Source organism: Phaethon aethereus (assembly GCF_964289735.1).
Source record: "Phaethon aethereus genome assembly, chromosome: 5".
NCBI lineage: Eukaryota > Metazoa > Chordata > Aves > Phaethontiformes > Phaethontidae > Phaethon > Phaethon aethereus.
Genome location: NC_138579.1, coordinates 63,271,031 through 63,291,461, shown reverse-complemented (window position 1 = coordinate 63,291,461; position 20,431 = coordinate 63,271,031). Strand labels below are relative to the sequence as shown.

Here is a 20,431-nt window from a genome sequence, read left to right as displayed (position 1 = left end):
CTAGAACCTCTTCTAAAAAGGAAGGTCAACTGCAGTTGTAAGTTATTGTATCATTTTTTAATAATAAGTTTAGCATTGGGTCAAATCCTAATACAGCAGTTACAGCTGTTCAAGCTCCACAGTTTAACATAGATCTGAAAATGCAGTATGAGGCATTGCTGTTGTCATCCTGAATGAAGTTGTCTTACAGGGAAACAATAGGTTTATTTTTAATTCTCTACTTTTACACGTTTGTGTAATGCCATCCTACTAAATAATAAGATAACTCTAAATGCAACATCACATAACTGCAGCACAGAATAAATGGATAGGCTCTAATTCACAGATAAGCTGCATTTTTAGTCTTTCACAGATTCTTTTAAATAACCTGTTCCTATCAAGTAATAGAGGAAGCAATGCTTTTATACTTTTACATACTACTATTTTTTTTTTTTTTAAGTCCTAGTTTTACTGTAGGTGATGATTTTTATTAGGGTACACAATGAACTACCCTCTTCCTCCCCTCCCAAACAGACTGGTTAGCATCTGTTTGATTCATATGCTGTGACTTTTTCCTGCTGTTTTCTATCAACCTTAATTGTGAAAAATGGTGCCTTGTTGCCCTTTTGATATTATTTTGGAGATTGACTCAGTCTTAAAGTATCCAGATGCGTACAGTTGTACAAATATCTGTGGAATTAGCTCACTGAGGTCTGGTCCGCAATATTTTTAATTGACTTACATGTTCTGTGGGAAAAGAAGAATCATAAAAAGTCTTTGCTATAGCATTCCATTCTTCACTAGGGTCTCCCTGGAGGTCTCGGTGGATACTAGAGGTATTCAAAGTGTCAGCAGCTCTGTTAAAACTGGTAGAACCTGATTGACAAAAAGGAAATGGTAACAACTGCAATTTAGTCTCTAGGCACTAATTGTAAAGTAACTAAACTTCTGGTTTACCTCTGATCTTAAAAAATCAAATATTTTTGTTTTAAATCACTGAACCTCTGTTGCAGGGTTTTCCCTCTTCATTTTTTTCTTTCACATACTTCTGCATCTATTTCATCTCTAATGATGAGGTATGTTTCTACTCTGGTTAAAAATGTTTTGTATCATTTTCACTTATTAAGTTAATGACAAATTAAAGTTGTGATTTATAGAAAATGTACGTATTCTGAATATTCTAACTGAATATATTTTTTTCAAACAGTATTACTTCACGACTCACCTTCTGATAATGATAATAAAATACGTAGTTACTGCCATCCTGACATCATATTCCAGGGTGGCTTGTAATAGAAAAGACACTCTAAATACAAAGCTTTTTAGACAAAGAACATTTTAAATATGGAGTCTTTTTGTAAATGGTTATATCTAATATTTCAGGAAATCAGGCTATAGCTATGTACTAAAGGTAGGAAAAACAAATAAGTAGATTAATCATAGCAGAGTATAAGGCTCCAATCCTGCAGTGGCTTTACATGCTGCTAGTAGACTCTGTTGAAACCAATATCAAGTTCCTTGCAAGATCAAAACATAAGCGTATGTTCACAATTACTCATAACATGAACAGTAGTTGTTTTGTCACTACACAGATGCCTGTTGATCACTGCTACAATCTTTGTTTTGCTATGAAAATACATGTTACCTCATGGTTATGTAACAGTTATTTAAGAATACTGCTGTTTTCTCCTGGGAGGAAGAAGAGAACAGTTATGAGTTTGTCTTCTTTTTATAGAGTTTGCCAGGAAGGTCGTGCCTGTTCCCAGTTCATTCCTCCATTTACTGATGTGGAGTGGCTGCTCTCTGGGAACCAGAATTGTATAAATATTAAATTGCATTGTGGTTACGCAGCAAAAGGAATTCCCTCAGATAGGCTTACTAAACTCTTTCACCAATGCTCTTTGCCTCTAGGTCTCCCATATGGCTAAACTGTTTGTGCTTCAGGTAGTAAAAAAAAAAAAAAAAAAAAAAAAAAAAAAAAAAAAAATTTAGGGATATCATGGGTTGAAATGGTCTGCCATTTGAGAAAGTATCTGAAAACAAACCAAAACAAAACCAAAAACCAACCACAATAAATCTTGGAAGTTGCAGTGGTGAGTACCACAACAACTAACTCTTGGATACCCTGACAGTAAGGTTCTCCAGTCTCCAAAAGAGGTGCAGGATTCAGAGAGGTCAGCAAGCTGAAGTACGAACCTATCTAAATTAGGCAGTATGATGAGAGTGACCGGCACATCTTGGACCCAGACCAACAACCTCACTGTGAAGTTTTGCTAGAATTCAAGTGGTCTGGTGACCAGGCAACTCATTTGAGGAATCAGAGTTATATTAAAATCCCTACCAACTCCTTTGGATGAACCTCTCAGAGTCACTCTTGGAATTACGGTACTTTGCATACAGAAAGGTTTCTGACAATACAGAAGGAGGAACGCATGGAAGAACTTCAGGTAGTGCTGTCCTTACAGAAAAGATACATGCAGGTCATCACATAACTATGCATTCATTTTCTTGAGACAGGTATCAAAATTCACATTATTAAAAGAAATATTGTACCATCTGAGATCAGGATTCTGCTACCTTGCTACCACCACTATTGTTTAGGGACAAAGACCTTTCTGAAACCGAACTTCAAAAAATTGTGCATCTGTATACAAATATGCATAGGCAAGAAACCAGCTACAGAAACAAAATTAGCTGTAAACCTAAATTCATAACGCCAGAACAATATAAAGAATCCAGACTGCTGGTTTTCTGTCACACTGCCACTGGCTGCCAAACTAAGGGATGGGAGTCCATTCTGCTTTTTGTATGTTCAAGGGGCAGAGCTCAAAACATTACACCAACAAAACCTCAAATAGACACAAACGCCCTATATTGTGGATCTAGCTCTTCAACGTCTAAGCACCCAAAGCTCCATTTTTCTACAAAAGCAGGGGCTTTCATTTCTTCCAGAGCCTAAGAGATCATCTGCTTTTTTAAGCTGAGAGCATGCATTAAGAATAGAATCCACTTGCAAGCTTTATTTTGAGAAAGGAAGGCACCACTTACTTATACTATCTTTTAATCTATGAAGTTACTGAAGCAGAGGAACATCTGTAAATGCACTAGAGTCACTTTACTGTGGAACTAGAGGTGATACTTTATTACTTTGGTAAAAGACTGAGTTTAGAAACAGCACTTTTAGTATATAAGTATAGGGGTAATCTAGCAGCTAATTTTAATCTAAAATCTAAAATACAGTTTTTCCACATTTCACTAATGATTTAGAAACGTGGAATAATTTACTAATATTTTCATATTTACTATTTTGCATATTGGTCAGCAAAGAGTCACCAAGTGCCAACAGCAGGGGATGAAAAATCTCCTTGAGCACTTAACAGCTAGATGTGTTTTCCAGAGCTTCAAAGAATATAAACTTCTCTTTTCACATTTTCAACACATTCAGATGGTTTTAGGCGTCCATCTAAATTAAAGATGTACAATAAAAAAGTAAACTTTCTGCAAGCCTCATTCAGAGAAGCATCTAGTGGTTCAAAAACTACCCTAATCTTTATGCAAAATGAGGGCACTGAATAGTTTCCAAAAGCTGTTCAGTGCTTTTCAGGTCTATGCAGAGCCCTGACAGAATATGTTCTACATTAGGGTTAGAAATGGCTATAGAAATTCTGTTTGTCATTGCACTGCTTTTCTTTCACAAAGAGAAATATGAGAAAAAAGTTCATTTAATCAGATAACTGAGCAAACAAAAGCTGTTTAGTTGCATTTAGACTATAAATTAAGGGAGAAATCTCATCTGTCAATTTTTTTTGCCATAAAAGTAAAACATCAGAAGGTTTACATTTTTCTAATGCTACACTAAACTTAGATGCAGAAATTTCACGTTTTGATAATTTTTCTAAGTATATTGAGTACATGCTTCAAAACATAAATGCTTATTTTTCTTACCTAGTCCTGTTTCTCTTCTGTCAACATTTTCATTGAGATTTTGACACTCTGTTTTTGAAATAACCTTTATGTTTTCCACCAAGCATGGTAGTTTCTCTTTCAAAAGGGAAGGTTCCTTGGAAGCTGAAGTCCATGTAGCGTGACCTCTCATTTGATTTACTCTTGAACAAGAACTGAGGTCTAAAAAATTTAAGTATACTGGCATTTTCTCAGCTTTTTTATCTGAGGTTGAAAGATCAAAGGATGACCTTCCACTTATGTTTACTAAATTTCCAGATGTTCTCATGGGTAAAAAGCATGATTCTTTCAGGTGACCCTCAGCAAACTTCCTTCCTGGAACTGTACTATTCAGTGAGTCTTTTTTCTCTTTTAACAACATGTTATTTGTTGAATTATTAATCTCCAGGGAATGTCCATTTTTTCTGAAGTGTATCTGAATATCATTATTAACTTTTTCACATGGAATTAGTTTATCTGTACTAATTCTATCTGTTGGGGTTTTTTTATGAGCAGTTATTTCAAGACCATCAGCATCTGGAGATATGGCTTCAGTGTTCAAAGTACACGTATTTGTAGCATTTCCTGTTTGTTCCATACTGTCTTGTTCAGGTTGCTTGCTGTGCATGTCATCCATATTTACTCCTCTTTCTATTTTGGGGGGGCATATATTGAAAGTACCTAAGACAGACATATTATCACTGTGTTCTTTTGTGGCATCATCACCGCTTGCATTATCACAATAAATGGTCGGTAGATTTTGAGCATCAGTTGCCAGAACATCAGAACTCCTCAGTGCACCATTTCTGTTTATGTTTCTGGCATTGTCATCGTAATTTCTGTCTTCAGCATCTACGTGTGTCTGTTTAAAAGGAAGTTTATCTCTATGTAAGCCACTCAGATTTAGCAAGGTTTTTTCTGTTTTATGTAATCCATTGCCTACATAATTGTCACTGTCCAGCAAGCTACATTTTTGGTGTTCTGCTTGAGAATTTTCTTCAACATAAGATAGGATGCGAAAACTTAATTCCTTAGCTTGATTATTATCTGTACTTCTCTCACACACAGCATTCTTCTCAGTGCAAAGAACTGCTTTAGAGTCAGTTTTGGGTGTTTCAGGTGTAAGGACACTACTGTTGTGTTGTATGGTATTTGATTTTTCATCTGCCTTAGTAGAAATTGATTCATCTGTAGTATCACACAATTCTTGCTTGCTAAAGTCAGTCTCCTGCCTTCCATTTTTCTTGTAGGCACCTACAGTGTCAGTACTGTCTAAAAAGACCTTTCTTGTTTGTGTCTGGCATGCTGCCACTGGCTCAGTGCTGTCCTGTAGCTTTTGTTCTAAATTTGCATTGTTTTCATCCAGTAACATTCTACATGTTGCTCCTAGATTTTCTGCTTCTTTGCACTCAATGACATGTATTTCTGAGGTCTGTCCTTGGGTAATTAAATCAGTATCTGTGCAGAGGGTATTCCTGGGAGAAGCCTCCCTTTGCTTTTCTTCATAAGGGCTAGCAACATTAATTTCATCCTTAAAACTGTTTTCAAGAACTTGTAAATCTGTTAGAGTAAGTGTATGTATTCTCTAGTTAGTGATAGACAACCCACAGGCTAAGTAATGCTTTATTTTTACAGTTCAAAATTTCCAAAGAGATGGACTCAAGATTAGTATTGATACTGGTGTTTCTTATCTTACATTACACACACAAGTCTATCAAAAAGTTACTGAAGATAAGTATTGCATTATGGTAACTTGCAAAATATTTATAAGCTGTTCAAACAGAAACTATATTTACATTCTGTATATTTTAGATATGGCTTATAGTTTAAATTTTTCCCAACTCAGGTCTGTCAGCCTTATTATTGAAAGGGGGTCTTCATTATGCAATTATAACACACACTTAAACAACCATTGTGTGTCTACATAAAGTTTAAGCCACTGTGTGTGTTTTTGAAAGTGGCATTTTTAGCTAAATGGGAAACAAAACCAAAAAAACTGTTTAAGGGACTATGCTCATACCAAAAGGAGTATGCTATGACTTGATGGTAGCGGGTTAGTTAGGAGTAACAAGCATTTCATCATCTAAAGGTGTTTTCTGAAAGATACCCTTGAAGGCTGTAAGCATTGATCCTTTAAAGCAGTCAGTTTGCAGTTAATAAGCTTTCAAATTTCCACGTATCTTTGCTACATTTTAGAGACCCAGCATTAGAGACTAAGTAAATTTCCTTCAGGTAGCTTAAAAAAATTCCTTACTGGAGTTAGAGTGCTTTGTATAGAAAAGTTTTATGATTATCCTTCATCGTCCTGTGCAGCGCAATCACTCTCTGCCTTTTTTCATTGTTTTATAGGAAAGGGAAAGTCCTTGATTTTGCTTCCAAACACTTCGGTACACATTATAGTTCTTCCTAACCCCTATTCACTTCTTGAACTGGCATGCAGAAAGGGTATTGCAAGCGCTTGAGGGGTTACAGCACACATCTTACTGTCCCAGGGCAGCTGTGCTTTCATTCAGAGCTTAGTGAATTTATCATAGGTTAGCACTACTGACACCAAGAATTTTACTACTGTTAATACAAAAACATTAAATTCAGGATTCAAGCATTCTCTTATCGTATACTGTATCTGTAAACATTTATCCCTTCTTCAACAATAGTACTTATCTCTATTATCCATGTAATGTTATTACTCTGTTCTATCTGTAATTCCTCAATGCTTAAAGAGTTGTCCATTGTGTTTTTTACTTCAGTTTCTTCTTCATGTCCAAAATTACTGCCTTTTGTTATTGTAGATTGCATACACTCCTTTTCCTTCTGAGTAGCTTGTATTTCACCGTCTTTTGAGTGTTCGTGACTACTCTAGCATAAGAATGAACAAAATATTATACATATTTTAGTAATTTACTATAGTCACTGATTAGATTTAAAGTTCAGGACTTAGGTTTAAAATTATTTTTACAATTCTGATGGAAAACAAAGACCATTAACTTTGCATACTTCAGGTGAATGTAAATGGAACTTACCACATTTGTTGGTATGTGCTGAACTGCTGAATGCATCTGAAACAAACATGATAAAGTGCTCTTAGAAAGGGAGAAAGGTTACATGATTCCTTTCCAGGTTTTCAGATGGGTTCAATAAACCTAGTTTCCTAACTTCAAATGGCTGTTCAGCCCTTCAAAAGTAGGCCCAAGATGCATAAACAAAATGCCTACTTATCAAAACTATTAAACCTGGATTTTAATTTTTTCCTTGTGTTTTAGTAAAATTTAACTAAACAACATACGTATACCTAAGATGGCCTTTCCCTCCACAGAGTATTTCATACTATGAAATTCAAAACCTTCTCAAAACCAGATCTCCCTGTACATATACACACAAAAGAATTACAATAACCCATTTCTATTCTCTAATGGTACAGAGCAGTATTACAAATTATATTAAACTTAAGGTCAAGCATGGTAAAGTTAAACTAAGTTGCAATTTGAGTCTGTAATGAGGTCTGACATTAAACCTTTCTTTAAAAAAAGGGCCTTTCGTTTAATTACTATTCCACAGGTGATCAGCATGAAGAAGTTTACATATATTCTAAACTTCATGCCCCACAAATAATCGCAGGGATTTCACATTGCAATAGGTGTAAAAATAAATATATGCGTATTTCCTTGCAACGCTCAGAGCTATAGTCAAGATCTAAATCATAGCCAACACCATGCCCTTTTATGTTTTACTAGACACTGACTCATTACTGATACAAGGTGAAATTCCACGAATTAGAATAATCAATATAAACTGCTGCAGCTCCTGTAATTTTTTGGCAGTGTTCCACTGGATATTTGACTCAGCCTAAACTGCCTAGCTTTTGAAATCTTATCATCATACAACACAAAGTGGTATGGCAATTTGCCATAAGATAGTGTAAGATAAATATTCAGAAGACATCTGAGACATTTTTTTGCATTTATGAACATATCCTTCAAGCTTATCTACTTTCAAACACATAGGGTTATCTTAGTAAGCACAAGTACTGTTTATCATGAACGACTGATTGTGTGCATGGATTCTGCATCCTAAACATAATTCATATTTCATTTTCATTCAAAGAAACAATGATTTATTGAAAGTTACACAATTTGCATTGTAGAATTCATGCAGCTTTGGCACAATGAATACTCATTTCAAGTCTAACTTCCATTGCAAGCACATACCAGCAGATATCTATGTGTATATATTCATATATGTATATTTGTGACCTACAACCATACATATATATGCATTATGAAGAAATTTATTTTAAGTTCTTCCAAATTCTAAAATATTATTACAGTTTGTCATTTTACTGACAATTCATGGACGAGTTCTAAAAAAAAAAATCTGTCTTTACAGTCCAGCGTCTTTCTATTTTCACAGAATCAAAGAATCACAGAATCACTAAAGTTTGAAAGGACCTTCAAGATCATCAAGTCCAAACGTCAACCCAATGCCACCATGCCCCCTAAACCCTGTCCTGAAGTGCCACATCCACACGTTTTTTGAGTACTTCCAGAGATGGTGACTCCACCACCTTCCTGGGCAGCCTGTTCCAATGCTTGACCACTCTCTTGGTGAAGAAATTGTTCCTAATATCCAATCTAAACCTCCCCTGGTACAACTTGAGGCCATTTCCTCTCGTCCTATCACTAGTTAGTTGGGAGAAGAGACCAACACCCACGTTGCCACAACCCCCGTTCACGTAGTTGTAGAGAGCGATAAGGTCTCCCCTCAGCCTCCTCTTGTCCAGACTGAACAACCCCAGTTCCCTCAGCCACTCCCCATAAGACTTGTGCTCCAGACCCCTCACCAGCTTCGTTGCCCTTCTTTGGACACGCTCAAGCACCTCAGCATTCTTCTTGTAGTGAGGGACACAAAAAGAAAGCAGTGTTGCTTTCTTAACACTGAAAGCAAAATCATACACATGCCAAGTAAGTTTTCCATTCTTTGAAGGATAATTCATTATTTGGATGTAAAAACTAATGGAAAACCTTTCCAAGGCTACTTTTCAGTGGTAAGAACTACTCACAAGCCTAGTGAAATGGCAATTCAGTGGTTGCAAGGATAAGAATATGTAAGGTTCTTTTCATAATGCTTTATGCTAAAATAGGGATGTATTTTATCCAAATAGTAGGATCGTACACATTTTTATGTTTGGAATTTTACTCGAAAATAGTATTAAAATATTCAAAAATACCACAGCTTGAAACAATACATGACAGAAGCAATCTGCAGGCCTAGCATAGTGAGAGTCTGTTATAGACCATCCAACCAAGATGAAGAGGCACATGATATATTCTATAAGCAGTTGGGAGAAGTCTCACAAACACTAGCCCTTGTTCTCGTGGGGGACTTCAACTTATGAGATGTCTGCTGGAAATACAACATAGCAGAGCGTTGTAACAGTCTATGAAGTTCCTGGAGTGTGTGGAAGGTAACTTCCTGACACAGCTGGTGAGTAAGCCACCTAGAGAAGGTGCCCCGCCATACCTGTTGTTTGTGAACAGCAAAGGACTTGTTAGTGATGTGATGGTTGGGGGCCATCTTGGGAAGACTTCTGCTCCCTTCCAGAGGGCAGACTTTGGCCTGATAAGGTGTCTAGTTGAGAAAGTCCCTTGGGAGGCAGTCCTGAAGGGCAAAAGGTGAGGGCACTTTGTGGATGAGGGAAAGGCTGTGGATGCTGTCTATCTAAACTTTAGTAAAGCCTTTGACACCGTCTCCCACAGCATTCCCCTGGAGAAACTGGCTGCTCATGGCTTGGACAGGCATATTCTACACTGGGTAAAATCTGGCTGGATGGCTGGGCCCAAAGTGGTGTGGTGAATGGAGTTGAATCCAGCTGGTGGCTGGTCACAAGTAGTGTTCCCCAGGGCTCAGTACTGGGGCCAGTTCTGTTTTATTACCATTATTATGATCTGGACGAGGGGATTGAGTGCACCCTCAGTAAGTTTGCAGATGACACCAAGTTGGGCAGGAGTGTTTATCTGCTGGAGGGTAGAAAGGCTCTGCAGAGGGATCTGGACAGGCTGGATCGATGGGTGTAGGTCAACTGTATGTGGTTCAACAAGGCTGAGGTGGCAGGTCCTGCACTTGACCACAACAACCCCATGCAATGCTACAGGCTTGGGGAGGAGTGGCTGGAGAGCTGCCCAGTAGAAAAGGACCTGGGGGTGCTGGTTGACAGCCGGCTGAACGTGAGCCAGCAGTGTGCCCAGGTGGCCAAGAAGGCCAACAGCGTCCTGGCCTGTATCAGAAATGGTGTGGCCAGCAGGAGTAGTGAGGTGATTGTCCCCCATACTCAGCACTGGTGAGACTGCATCTTGAAGACTGTGTTCAGTTTTGGGCCCCTCACTACAAGACAGACATTGAGGTGCTGGAGCATGTTCCAGAGAAGAGCAATGAAGCTGGTGAAGGGTCTGGAGCACAAGTCTTATGAGGAGCGGCTGAGGGAAATGGGGTTGTTTAGCCTGGAGAAAAAGGAGTCTGAGGGGAGACCTTATCGCTCTCAACAACTACCTGCAAGGAGGTTGTAGCGAGGCAGGTGTCCGTCTCTTCTCCTGAGTAACAAGTGACAGGATGAGAGGAAATGGCCTCAAGTTGCGCCAGGGGAGGTTTAGATTGGATATTAGGAAAAATTCCTTCACCGAAAGGGTTGTCAAGCACTGGAATAGGCTGCCCAGGGAGGTGGCTGAGTCACCATCCCTGGAGGTATTTAAAAGACTGTGTAGATGTGGTGCTTAGGGTCATGGTTTGGTGATGGGCTTGGCAGTGCTAGGTTAACAGCTGGACTTAATGATCTTAAAGGTCTTTTCCAACCTAAACGATTCTATTATTTGAAGTGAAATAAAGTGTTGTTTTTTTTTTTTAACTAAAACTGAAGAACTTAGATAATCTATATGTTGTTAAAATGAATCTTATCTGTCCCATGTTACAGAGGTTGAAATTATTTCCTCTGAGTAGAAGTGGACTTACTTCCACACTTACAGGGAACTTATACACATATGAAGTTAATGGGTCTGCCACAGTATTTGAGAAACACCCATGCAAAATGTTTGTGAAATAGGGTTTAGTAAAGATAAATTATTTAAGGTAACTGCTACCTATTATGTATAGATTTATTAATGATGTAACATCTCAAGTTTCTATGATATAAGTGCTCCTCTGGATAAAAGGGGAACATTCTCTGGGTATAGTAAGTTGTAACGGGTTCTTGGATCATTGATTACATCAGGTACATTTTTAGGTTTAGCAATGTCAAAAGAAGATCAGTGGACATGACAGTCAGATTAGAAAAGTTGTCACGTCTCTCATTCTCTAATGTTTTTACAAGAAATGGGAAGTCCTGCAGCTATTAGAGACACTTACCTGCAGATTTTCCACTTGCTCAGAATGCTGATTTCCCTGAGGATGATGATCTTCGGGATGTCTATGAACACCTTTAAGGGAATTCAGCTCATTTTTAATAATGTCTATTTCTCTTCTCATTTTTTCCTCCTGTAATAATTGAGGGTACACAGAGCAAACAAACACAGATCTTTACTGCACGTTCAAATATGTAAACCAGTATTTTACAGGGGTATCAACAGCTTAGCAAATGAAAGTAAATCCTTAAAAGAAAGTATAGGTGCTAAGGAATTTCTTTGTACAACGTAAGATAATTTTGAGCTCTTTCATTAAAACAAAAATTTTAACCACATTTCCATTACAGAGAATATCTTTTATTAATTGGTTTTTTTCACCATTTACTTTAAGTAGCAATGCACAAAAACCTGGTATTCGTATTTGTAGCTTTCTTCCTTTTTTGGCTCAAAAATAAACATGCTAGTCAACATTCATTCTCCACGTACACTGTCAGGAAACAACAACAGCAGCAAATAATTTGGTTGGCACTTCTGTAAATAGCCTCAAGTATCCAATGTTTCTTCACTGAGTATGTAATAGTTAAATTTTTGTACTTAGAACAAAAAGGATGGTCAAAAATACAAGTTGTAAAATGAACAGAAGGGCAATTTTACAGAAATATCTTAATTTAATTTACAAATATTTCCAGAGAAGTGTATAATGTCAACATTATCCATGATGATGCTATACTTTAAGATATTAAAAGCCATAGCGGGGCGGGGAAAAAAAAGATACTATCTTTTACATAATAGATGAAAACATTCCTGAGAAATAAGCAGGGCCAATTCCCATGTCTACATAGTAAACTATCGTGTAAAATGCTCCTAGGAATCAGGGAGATCAAATCTTCTCAGGGCAGTAAGCATCAGAACAGTTCAGCTATTTTGTAGTCTTGGGGTTGGCAGTCATCTCCATGACTTTTGAGTGGCTAACTCAAGTTAGCCTTAGACAGCTTTGCATTATTTCCTCATGGCCTCACTGAGAATCTATCTACCAAATTCAAAACCTTTCTGGCAGCATGTGCCAATTATGTAGGAATAAAAAAGACAGACTATTAAACAAATGCTGCTTAGAGTCTGTTTTCCACATGCTAAAGAGATCTTGTCTTATTGAAGAAGTATTAATCTTACTTGTAAAAATGCATTTATTATTGCAGGCAATTTTTACAGCTACAATATTTAATCCAAAATAATTAGCAAAATAATTACTGAAATATTCTTTAAAAGTAATGAAGTAGTAGAAAGAATGGCAAATAGTGATGACAAATTATTGTTTAGGTGTACACAGAGGTGAATTCACTGAGAGAACATAGGGGTTTTTACCTTTTCTTATCCCCTATCACCCCACAGTCCACATTGAATAACTCCTGTCAAATCAGGACCTCTGCTTTAACGCAACCCTTCAGCATCTCTACCTGATTCAGTCTGAAGTTGCTTCTTTTTTTCCTGGGCATATGGCCCTTCAGTAGTACCGTTAGTCTTTGTCACTTCAGTCTATGTGGGTTTACATTAATTTTTCACTATGTGACAATTTACTGATTTTTTTTTTTCAGGGTACAAGAACGCAGCCTAGAAATACTGGTATTCCCCGAATAAGTTGTGTAAAAAATTGCAAGTTTCCTGAAAAATACATAAAATTCAATACAAATTTAAAACTATATCAGCTTTCATGTCTAGGTAATGGTAAGTGTGTAATTCTGGAATATGTAAGTGCTAAATTCAAGGTAACACCTAATACCCTGGCTCTTGCTTTACAGAACTGCAGGAGGTGCAATGACCTTTTAGAGCACAGAAGTTAACATTTCTCCTAAACCTACCTTTTAAAAATACTCATTTCTAGAAGAGTCTCCATTACTGGAAAGAAAGTGGTTGTTTTTATTGTGTTATTTCTGCAATATTTTCTTGGCTTTTGGGAATTACCTGAAATGCTTCACGACCATTTCAAAAAACCTTTTAATACTCTAACATTTAATTTAATAAACCTACATATTTTTTCCAAGTTCTTAGTGCTTTCTCATGCTCATTCTGAAGATTAAGGAACTTTTCTTCATTTTCCTTTGCCTTCTCCCTTTGCAGCTCATTATCTCTTTCAAGGGTCTGCAATAAAATTAATTATCCAAAAAATAATCAATACCACATTAATGAATTTTGATGTGTTTTATGTTGCTTGGACCTTTGCTTCTAACATGCTGGAAGTACCATACAGATCAGTGATAATGTGCTATCTCAACAATAATTTTCATAAATTAACAGAAAGGTGCTTATAGTTTAGCTAACAGGGAACAGGGGGAGGTTTTGAAAAAAGAAATGGCTATAAAAGGGTATAAAAACACTTGCCATTATTCAGTTTCACTGCATAAGTTTTAATGTGCTGAAAAAGTAATATAAAGTCCAGAGATGAGAAATATGAAATGTAGCACAATCTAGACCCATTGTACTTAAAGAAAAAACTACTGTAAACTCAAAGAAAATATTTTTATTTTTCTGATCAGTTTTTCTATCCTAAGTTGTTTAATAACCTAACTTATAAATTGCATAAACTTTAAATTCTAAAACATATCTACTGGAACATGAAGTATACATCCGATTATCCTTTAATTTATTTTTATTAGATCACTGAAATAGGAGTGCATTAAAATAACAGTAATATTAAGTTTTATACTATCATAATTGTACTTGCAACATTTTTGGGTTAACTCAGCTTTACTGCGCTAAATTAAAGCAGTCTTGCGTAAATCAGCAGTAACTTCACACACATCTCAGGTACTGTTGGAAATTTTATCCTATCACATTTTTATAGCAAACAATATGGAAGATAAAGGATTTACTGCATCCACTATCTACTATATAGGTGACACAAATATATTTGATAAACATAACTTTAATGCATGTAGTTCTATGACCAGCCACATATTTATGATTCTGCTGAGCTTCTTTGAAAGTCCACTTGAAAAAACTTAAGTTATGGAAGCAATACTCCAAAGCAATTCCTTTTTACTTAATCTTTTAACTAAAAATGAGTCTACTTCTTGATTCAATAGCATCAATTTTACAATGCCTATGTTAATTTATCTACACTATTAATACAAATATATTTTACAGGTATTAACACCAGGAAAATTCAGACTACCATGAATTTTTATACACATGGAAAAAGTTGTGCATAAGAATATAATGGATCTTCTCTGACAGATTGTATAATTAAAAAGATGAGACAATTCAACAATACATTGTCTGAATAATTGCACTCTGATGTAGCACCTTTCATCTGGTTCTATAAACTAAGAGTCCAAGACCTCCTTTCTTTGATAAACCTGCTCTAACTCCAAGGATGCTTTTACTTGCATCTTAAATGCAACCTCCTCAGAGATGGAATATAATAGTTACTCACAGCATAGCTCTTAGGGCAACACATCAGGAGTAGCAGATTAATAGAACTGATCATATGTTAAAACCAATTGTACAGAGAGGAGAATACCTGAATTCTGTGCATTCTCAAGTATTCTGTCATCTGTTAAATAATTATAACTTGGTTTTCTGAACTCATAAGGACATTGGTATCCTAGCACTAAGTATGCATAGACAAAATGAGAAAGGACAGTACAATCCTTCTCGAATGCTACCTTGCAAGTTTAAGTATTCTGTCATATCAAGCCCAAAAATAAACTGTCATTTTTTGTGAATATAAGAAAAATATTTCCATGGGACTCTACAATAACTCCTTCCATTTTTCTATTATTCTGAAGAAACTCTTTTTCTTGATGCGCAAAGTCCACAAATTTGACAGGGATGTAGGATAAAGCATAAGAATAATAGATAACCTTCATCATATTGCAGTTCTAGAATCAATAAGGATGAAAGCAATACGTCTCAAATTGACAGGAAAGTGGGTAGACTCTTCAAGTAATATATTCAGCTCCCTATCTTAGAAGTTCCATTTTTTGCTTTAAAAAAATGACACTGCAATATAAGCAGTTAATGTTGTCTCATTCCCTGGAATATCCTGGTAATTGTATCAATGTCAGCCAAACAAGTAGCTATAAAAAGCAACAGTATTTTATGACTACTGTTTAAACAGAAAGACAGACATTTCTGACAAATCAAAATAACCCCATGAGTTCATATGGAGAGAAAAGGAACATGTGACATTCACTTTTAATATAGCATTGTGTTTAAGGGAATTGCTGCCTTTCATTCATGTATTTATTTTGGTTTACAAAAAAATAGTTCTATTAAAATATCTAGCCACTTTTACATTTCCAGATGTGATCTCTTGAAAGCTTATCACTTATATGTGCTTATATAAACGTTATGAATCCTTTAATTCCCATTCTTAAGTGAGAACATCTTGGTTTTAAGAATGCACAGAATGCTCTCACAAAAACTGAGATCAAATCTTAGCTGATCTTAAGTGCCACTGGGAAGACTAAGAAGGATCATTTGCATCAAACTAAGTCTTGAGGAGTCCTCATATAGTCAACAGAGCATTCAAAGTTTGAATCAAAAGCCTCTTGTTAGTTATCCTTGTCTTGTAACACCAATTTCATCTAAAGTACTTATGCCTGCAAGAAATTACCTTTGAAGACTACACTGAAGCTTTGATGACTAGAAATAGCTTGTCCTGTAGTTAGAAAAATAGAAAACATTAATACCTTCCCAATGTCCAATATAAACAGGGCCCAAATCAAAGCAGTCTCTCTAATCAAAGTTAGTATAATTGCAATCAAAAATCAATTGTTGGCCTCTACAGGCTACAAAAGAGAGACTTGTGGTCAATTCATACCTTAACAAGAAAACAAGCTATACTTTTCTTACACTTGTAGACATTTATGTGGAGTCTTCAAAGATAAGATTCACAGATACCCTTCACAGTTTTAGCTGGAGCTTTAAGGCATACTATAAACTTTATCCAAGATGGGAAACAATAGCTCAGAAATACTATCAGAAAAAAAGCACTTTTAGAATTTTTAGAATTTTAGAATCCAAAATCAAAGAATTTTAAGTCAGGAAAATCCAATGCTCTAGACTAATAAATACAGGAACCCAGACACCTGAAATCACTGACGTGTCTTTCTCTTCCAGTCACTACAGCTTTATCCAGTACTACAAAGCAGATACTTCAATTCCTAGTGAAATTTTAGCTAGTTTCTGACAGAGAACATAACTCGTCTTTAACCTTGCTTCATCAAAATGCAAAATTCATATATTTATATTGTGGTGGAAGGCAAACTGCTTACATCTATTAGGAGACAAAGTAAAGGCTTATGTGAGGTGAATCTAATTTCAATTTAGCATAGAAGCATTTACTTAGAAAAAAAAAGTACACATGCACACAGGAAGTTGAATTTGAAATTAACTGAGATCCTAGTTCAAAACCTTGGCCTCACAGGCCAAGCAAAGAATAGAATAGTTGTGATTACATATGGACAAATAGTAGATAATAATTATTAATAGTCCGATTAATGGTTGTTACCTGAAGTCTGCATGGCACATCTGACCTGAACAGGTACGACCTTAATCTTTAGTGCACTGTGGGCCAATCTGACTGCTAGTGTAATTTAGAATCTAATCTGTTCTGAGCCACTTCTACACTCTCAAAGAGGAACTGATGAATGCTGCAGCTCCACACTCTAGCCTGACTACTTACCACCTCTAGCAGAAATATGACACCAGACAACACAGCAAGAAATGGCTAAGGCTAAGGATGTGCTCTTTCTTAGGCCCTCTGCGCTAATAAAACTGGGGACAAGCTTTGTCTATGAAGATCTGAAATTTGAAGTATTTTCCAGAAAAGAAATTTATACCCACATAAAAATTATAAGAAAAAGTAATAAAATAATTTTATTTCAAAATACTCGAAAGCAACCCGCAACATGTTCTGGTTTTACCCTCCAGAAATGGCTGATAAGAACGGCAACCATGATTTACTTTACGGGGAGAACTAAAAGAGGGAAACCATAGACTGCACTTCAAGGTTCACACTGACAGTTAAGGAGCTGAGGGAGCAATGGAAGTGAGGTCAAAAGTTCTGAAAAGCATACAGATGTCTTTAACAGCCCTGGACTTAAAAAATACATAACAGATAGTAGCAGCTTGTCTAATCAAGAAAAATCTGACCTGATATTCTTCTTTCAGTGCATTTAATTCACTCTCCATTCTAACATTCGTTTGGGTTATTCGCTGAAGCAGCTCCTGCACACATTGTAGAGAGCTGAGAATTTCCTTATTAATACAAAAAAAATCAGATATATTGAATGAGAGCTTGTTTCTGAAGTTTAAACATTAGGTAATTTATGTCTTTTAGATTAACATATGTATTTTTCATTCTGCCAGTGTTTACAAAATTATGTATATAAAAATGTACTCGAACACCAACATTGGGGAAGGGCTTGTAGGAAGAAATCAGAACAACTCCAGGTTTTTCTGGCCTCTTGCCTTAGAGAAGATAACATGATTATAACTTACTATAACCTATTCTTTTTCAGAGAATTTTCTTATAATTAAAATGAACAATCCATCGATGCTTTAAACATACTTCAGTGCAAATCTGAATAAAATATATAAAATCCAACCCTACTGTGAGTTCAGTTAACCTAAGAGAATAATTTTATGGTACCATATTACACCCCTGGAAAATATGGACAATCTCAGAAAAATTATATGACAGTCAAGTAGTCACTTCCATTAATGGATGACCCTCACATTACATTATTCTGTATTTCCTGAATTAAACCCTAATAGATGTGAACAACCACAATAGCTTTGCATCTTATGGTGCAAGTACACCAGATTTTGCTGTCACTATCTGAATTTTTGTGGTACCTTCATCAAGACTATACTGGTACTTCAAGAAGAGTAAGTTCTAAAAAAAGAGCCACCCAAAATGGGTTGATTAAGGTGGTATGGATTGACAAACCCATGGTGCTGCCATTAAATTTGTTGCAGTTAGCTGAAAACATGGATGGAATGGAGACAGAGAGTCATTTTATATTAAATGCTACAAAACACGCTTCCAAAGATTCAACGACAGAGGGAATGATCTAGCCAAGCCAATCTCTGCTCCTTCCTTTAGGAACAGCAGTTCCTAAAAGAAGACCTGCACAGGAAAAAAAAATTAGTTTCAGGCAGAAGACAGTCTTAAATGTGCTTCAGTTGCTTGAAAATATATTGAGAGGAATGTATTATTAAAACAAAGTACTTTCATATACTTGCAAAGAGCTTCCAAATGTATCTATTTTTGGTTCTATTGTATACACAGATACAGCTAACTACTAAAAAGAAAATCATTATTTTGGGTGTACTGTCACTCCTTTTCATGCATATATATTCTTATGCAGAGATAAATATTTTTGCACTGAAGCTTAATTTATCTTTAGTTCAGTTTTACATCTAGAAAACTGAACCACAGAGATGTGGAATGGCTTGCCCAGTGTCATCTGACAGGTCGGTAGCAGAGTTGGCCATGTCTTTTAAATATAGTACAGTATTCACTCAACTAGACAAGATTGCTTCTCTGCACAGTTCAGTGTAAATCAGCTGTAACAGATTATATTCAGCCCCTGTCCAAGAACCACTGAAGCCAACATCTTCAGTTAATCCACACGGTGAATTTGTAGTGCTCTATAATACAGAAATCCAGATCTTCTAACTAAAGTTTTTGGAGAAAACATAAAGTTCATCTCTATGTTAGAGTCCTCCCCTGATTTATACCAAAACCAACCAACCAAACCCTAGCAATTCACACAGAACAAAATACAGAAACAAAATGGAGTCCTTCTCTTAGATAATACATATCAAATATGCATAAGAATTATGCTACAAGCATCTCCATATAAATGCTTGTAGTGCATTCAGGGCTGTGGGAGTAATGTCTCTCATTTTTTCCCCGTGTTTATTGGAAAGTATTTTTAAAAAGCAAACTCAAAACGCAAATGGACTTTTATGGATTGGAAGAATACTGCTGGATTGGCCTTCAGTGTGTGCTCAGTGGGTATACAAGTAAGCTACTGCTTTTGTACCTCCCTGAGAACAAGAATGAGAGACTTCTCTGACACATTTGGTTTAATGAACAACAGAATGAAAATTCTGCAGCTGTTTAAGAAAAAAAAAATCCCATCCTTTTTAAGCTTAATATTCTGCAAAGCAGCATATTATGCTGTTATTACAGGGAACATAATTTTTTCTGCTATGTTTAATACTTCACTCCATGTACCTTGGTTTGAATATCAGGATTTGTTCTGGAACACCTGAGTTTGCAATAGAAGACAGTCTTAACTCTGCTCAGCTATGTATAGATGTAGCTTAATATTCTAAATGTGTATGTTCTGTATGAACAGAACACCATTTCCCTTGTATATGATTGACACGATTCCAATTTTACCTGGTTTCAGCACCAGCAGTATTACAAGTAAACTGTTGGCAACCAGAAAGTAGAACAGCAAGCACGTTATGCAAACCTTATTGCTTATTTATACTGAATCAATATGTAAACATCTATTTCATGGGTATACAAATTTCTCCCATCTGAATTCAAAGACAAAAGTTAAGACCTGGAATAAAATGTTAAACAATGTACTTTTCTTTGCTAATACACTTTCTAAAAACTGAGGAATAAGATCCTATTCATGTTAGTATTAAAATATTTCTGAAAAGCAAACAAGTGAATTTAATTAGTTTTAATAGCTTACTATAATCATTTAAGAAACTTAAGTATAAAATACAACACATATATTCTTAAGTTATTTTTAAATAGCAAAGTTATATTAACAACTCACCAGCTTTTCTTCTTTAATGTGAATGTTTTCTTCTTGAACTTTTTTACTAACTGCTGTCTCCTTAAAAAAAGAGCATGAATCACAGTAAAAGGCATTTAAAGTTACTATTTTCTTTAGTAATATTGTATTAATGTGATATTGTGAATCATCATGAGGCTATTTAAAGAAACGGCATTATTTTGAAAAGCATTCTTCTCCATTTTTTACTATAAAATTATACTTATATTCACAGCATTTTTACTTCCCTAGGAAAGGAAATAGTTTTGTCATATTGTATATGCAGTTAGTAGAATCACTAATCTGTATACA

General features: G+C 35.8%; 1 protein-coding gene across 1 annotated transcript in view; it reads right to left on the bottom strand.

Moving 5' to 3' along the window:
* CCDC73 (coiled-coil domain containing 73) overlaps positions 1-20,431 on the bottom strand; it is a gene marked incomplete at both ends in the record, with an annotated part of 57,072 nt that overhangs the window by 2,271 nt on the left and 34,370 nt on the right. The window contains 7 exons of the mRNA XM_082000191.1: positions 722-855; positions 3,925-5,481; positions 6,609-6,777; positions 11,314-11,442; positions 13,335-13,445; positions 17,466-17,570; positions 20,123-20,182. Of these exons, the coding sequence (XP_081856317.1) occupies positions 722-855; positions 3,925-5,481; positions 6,609-6,777; positions 11,314-11,442; positions 13,335-13,445; positions 17,466-17,570; positions 20,123-20,182 (2,265 nt within the window). The remainder of the gene's footprint in view (positions 1-721; positions 856-3,924; positions 5,482-6,608; positions 6,778-11,313; positions 11,443-13,334; positions 13,446-17,465; positions 17,571-20,122; positions 20,183-20,431) is intronic.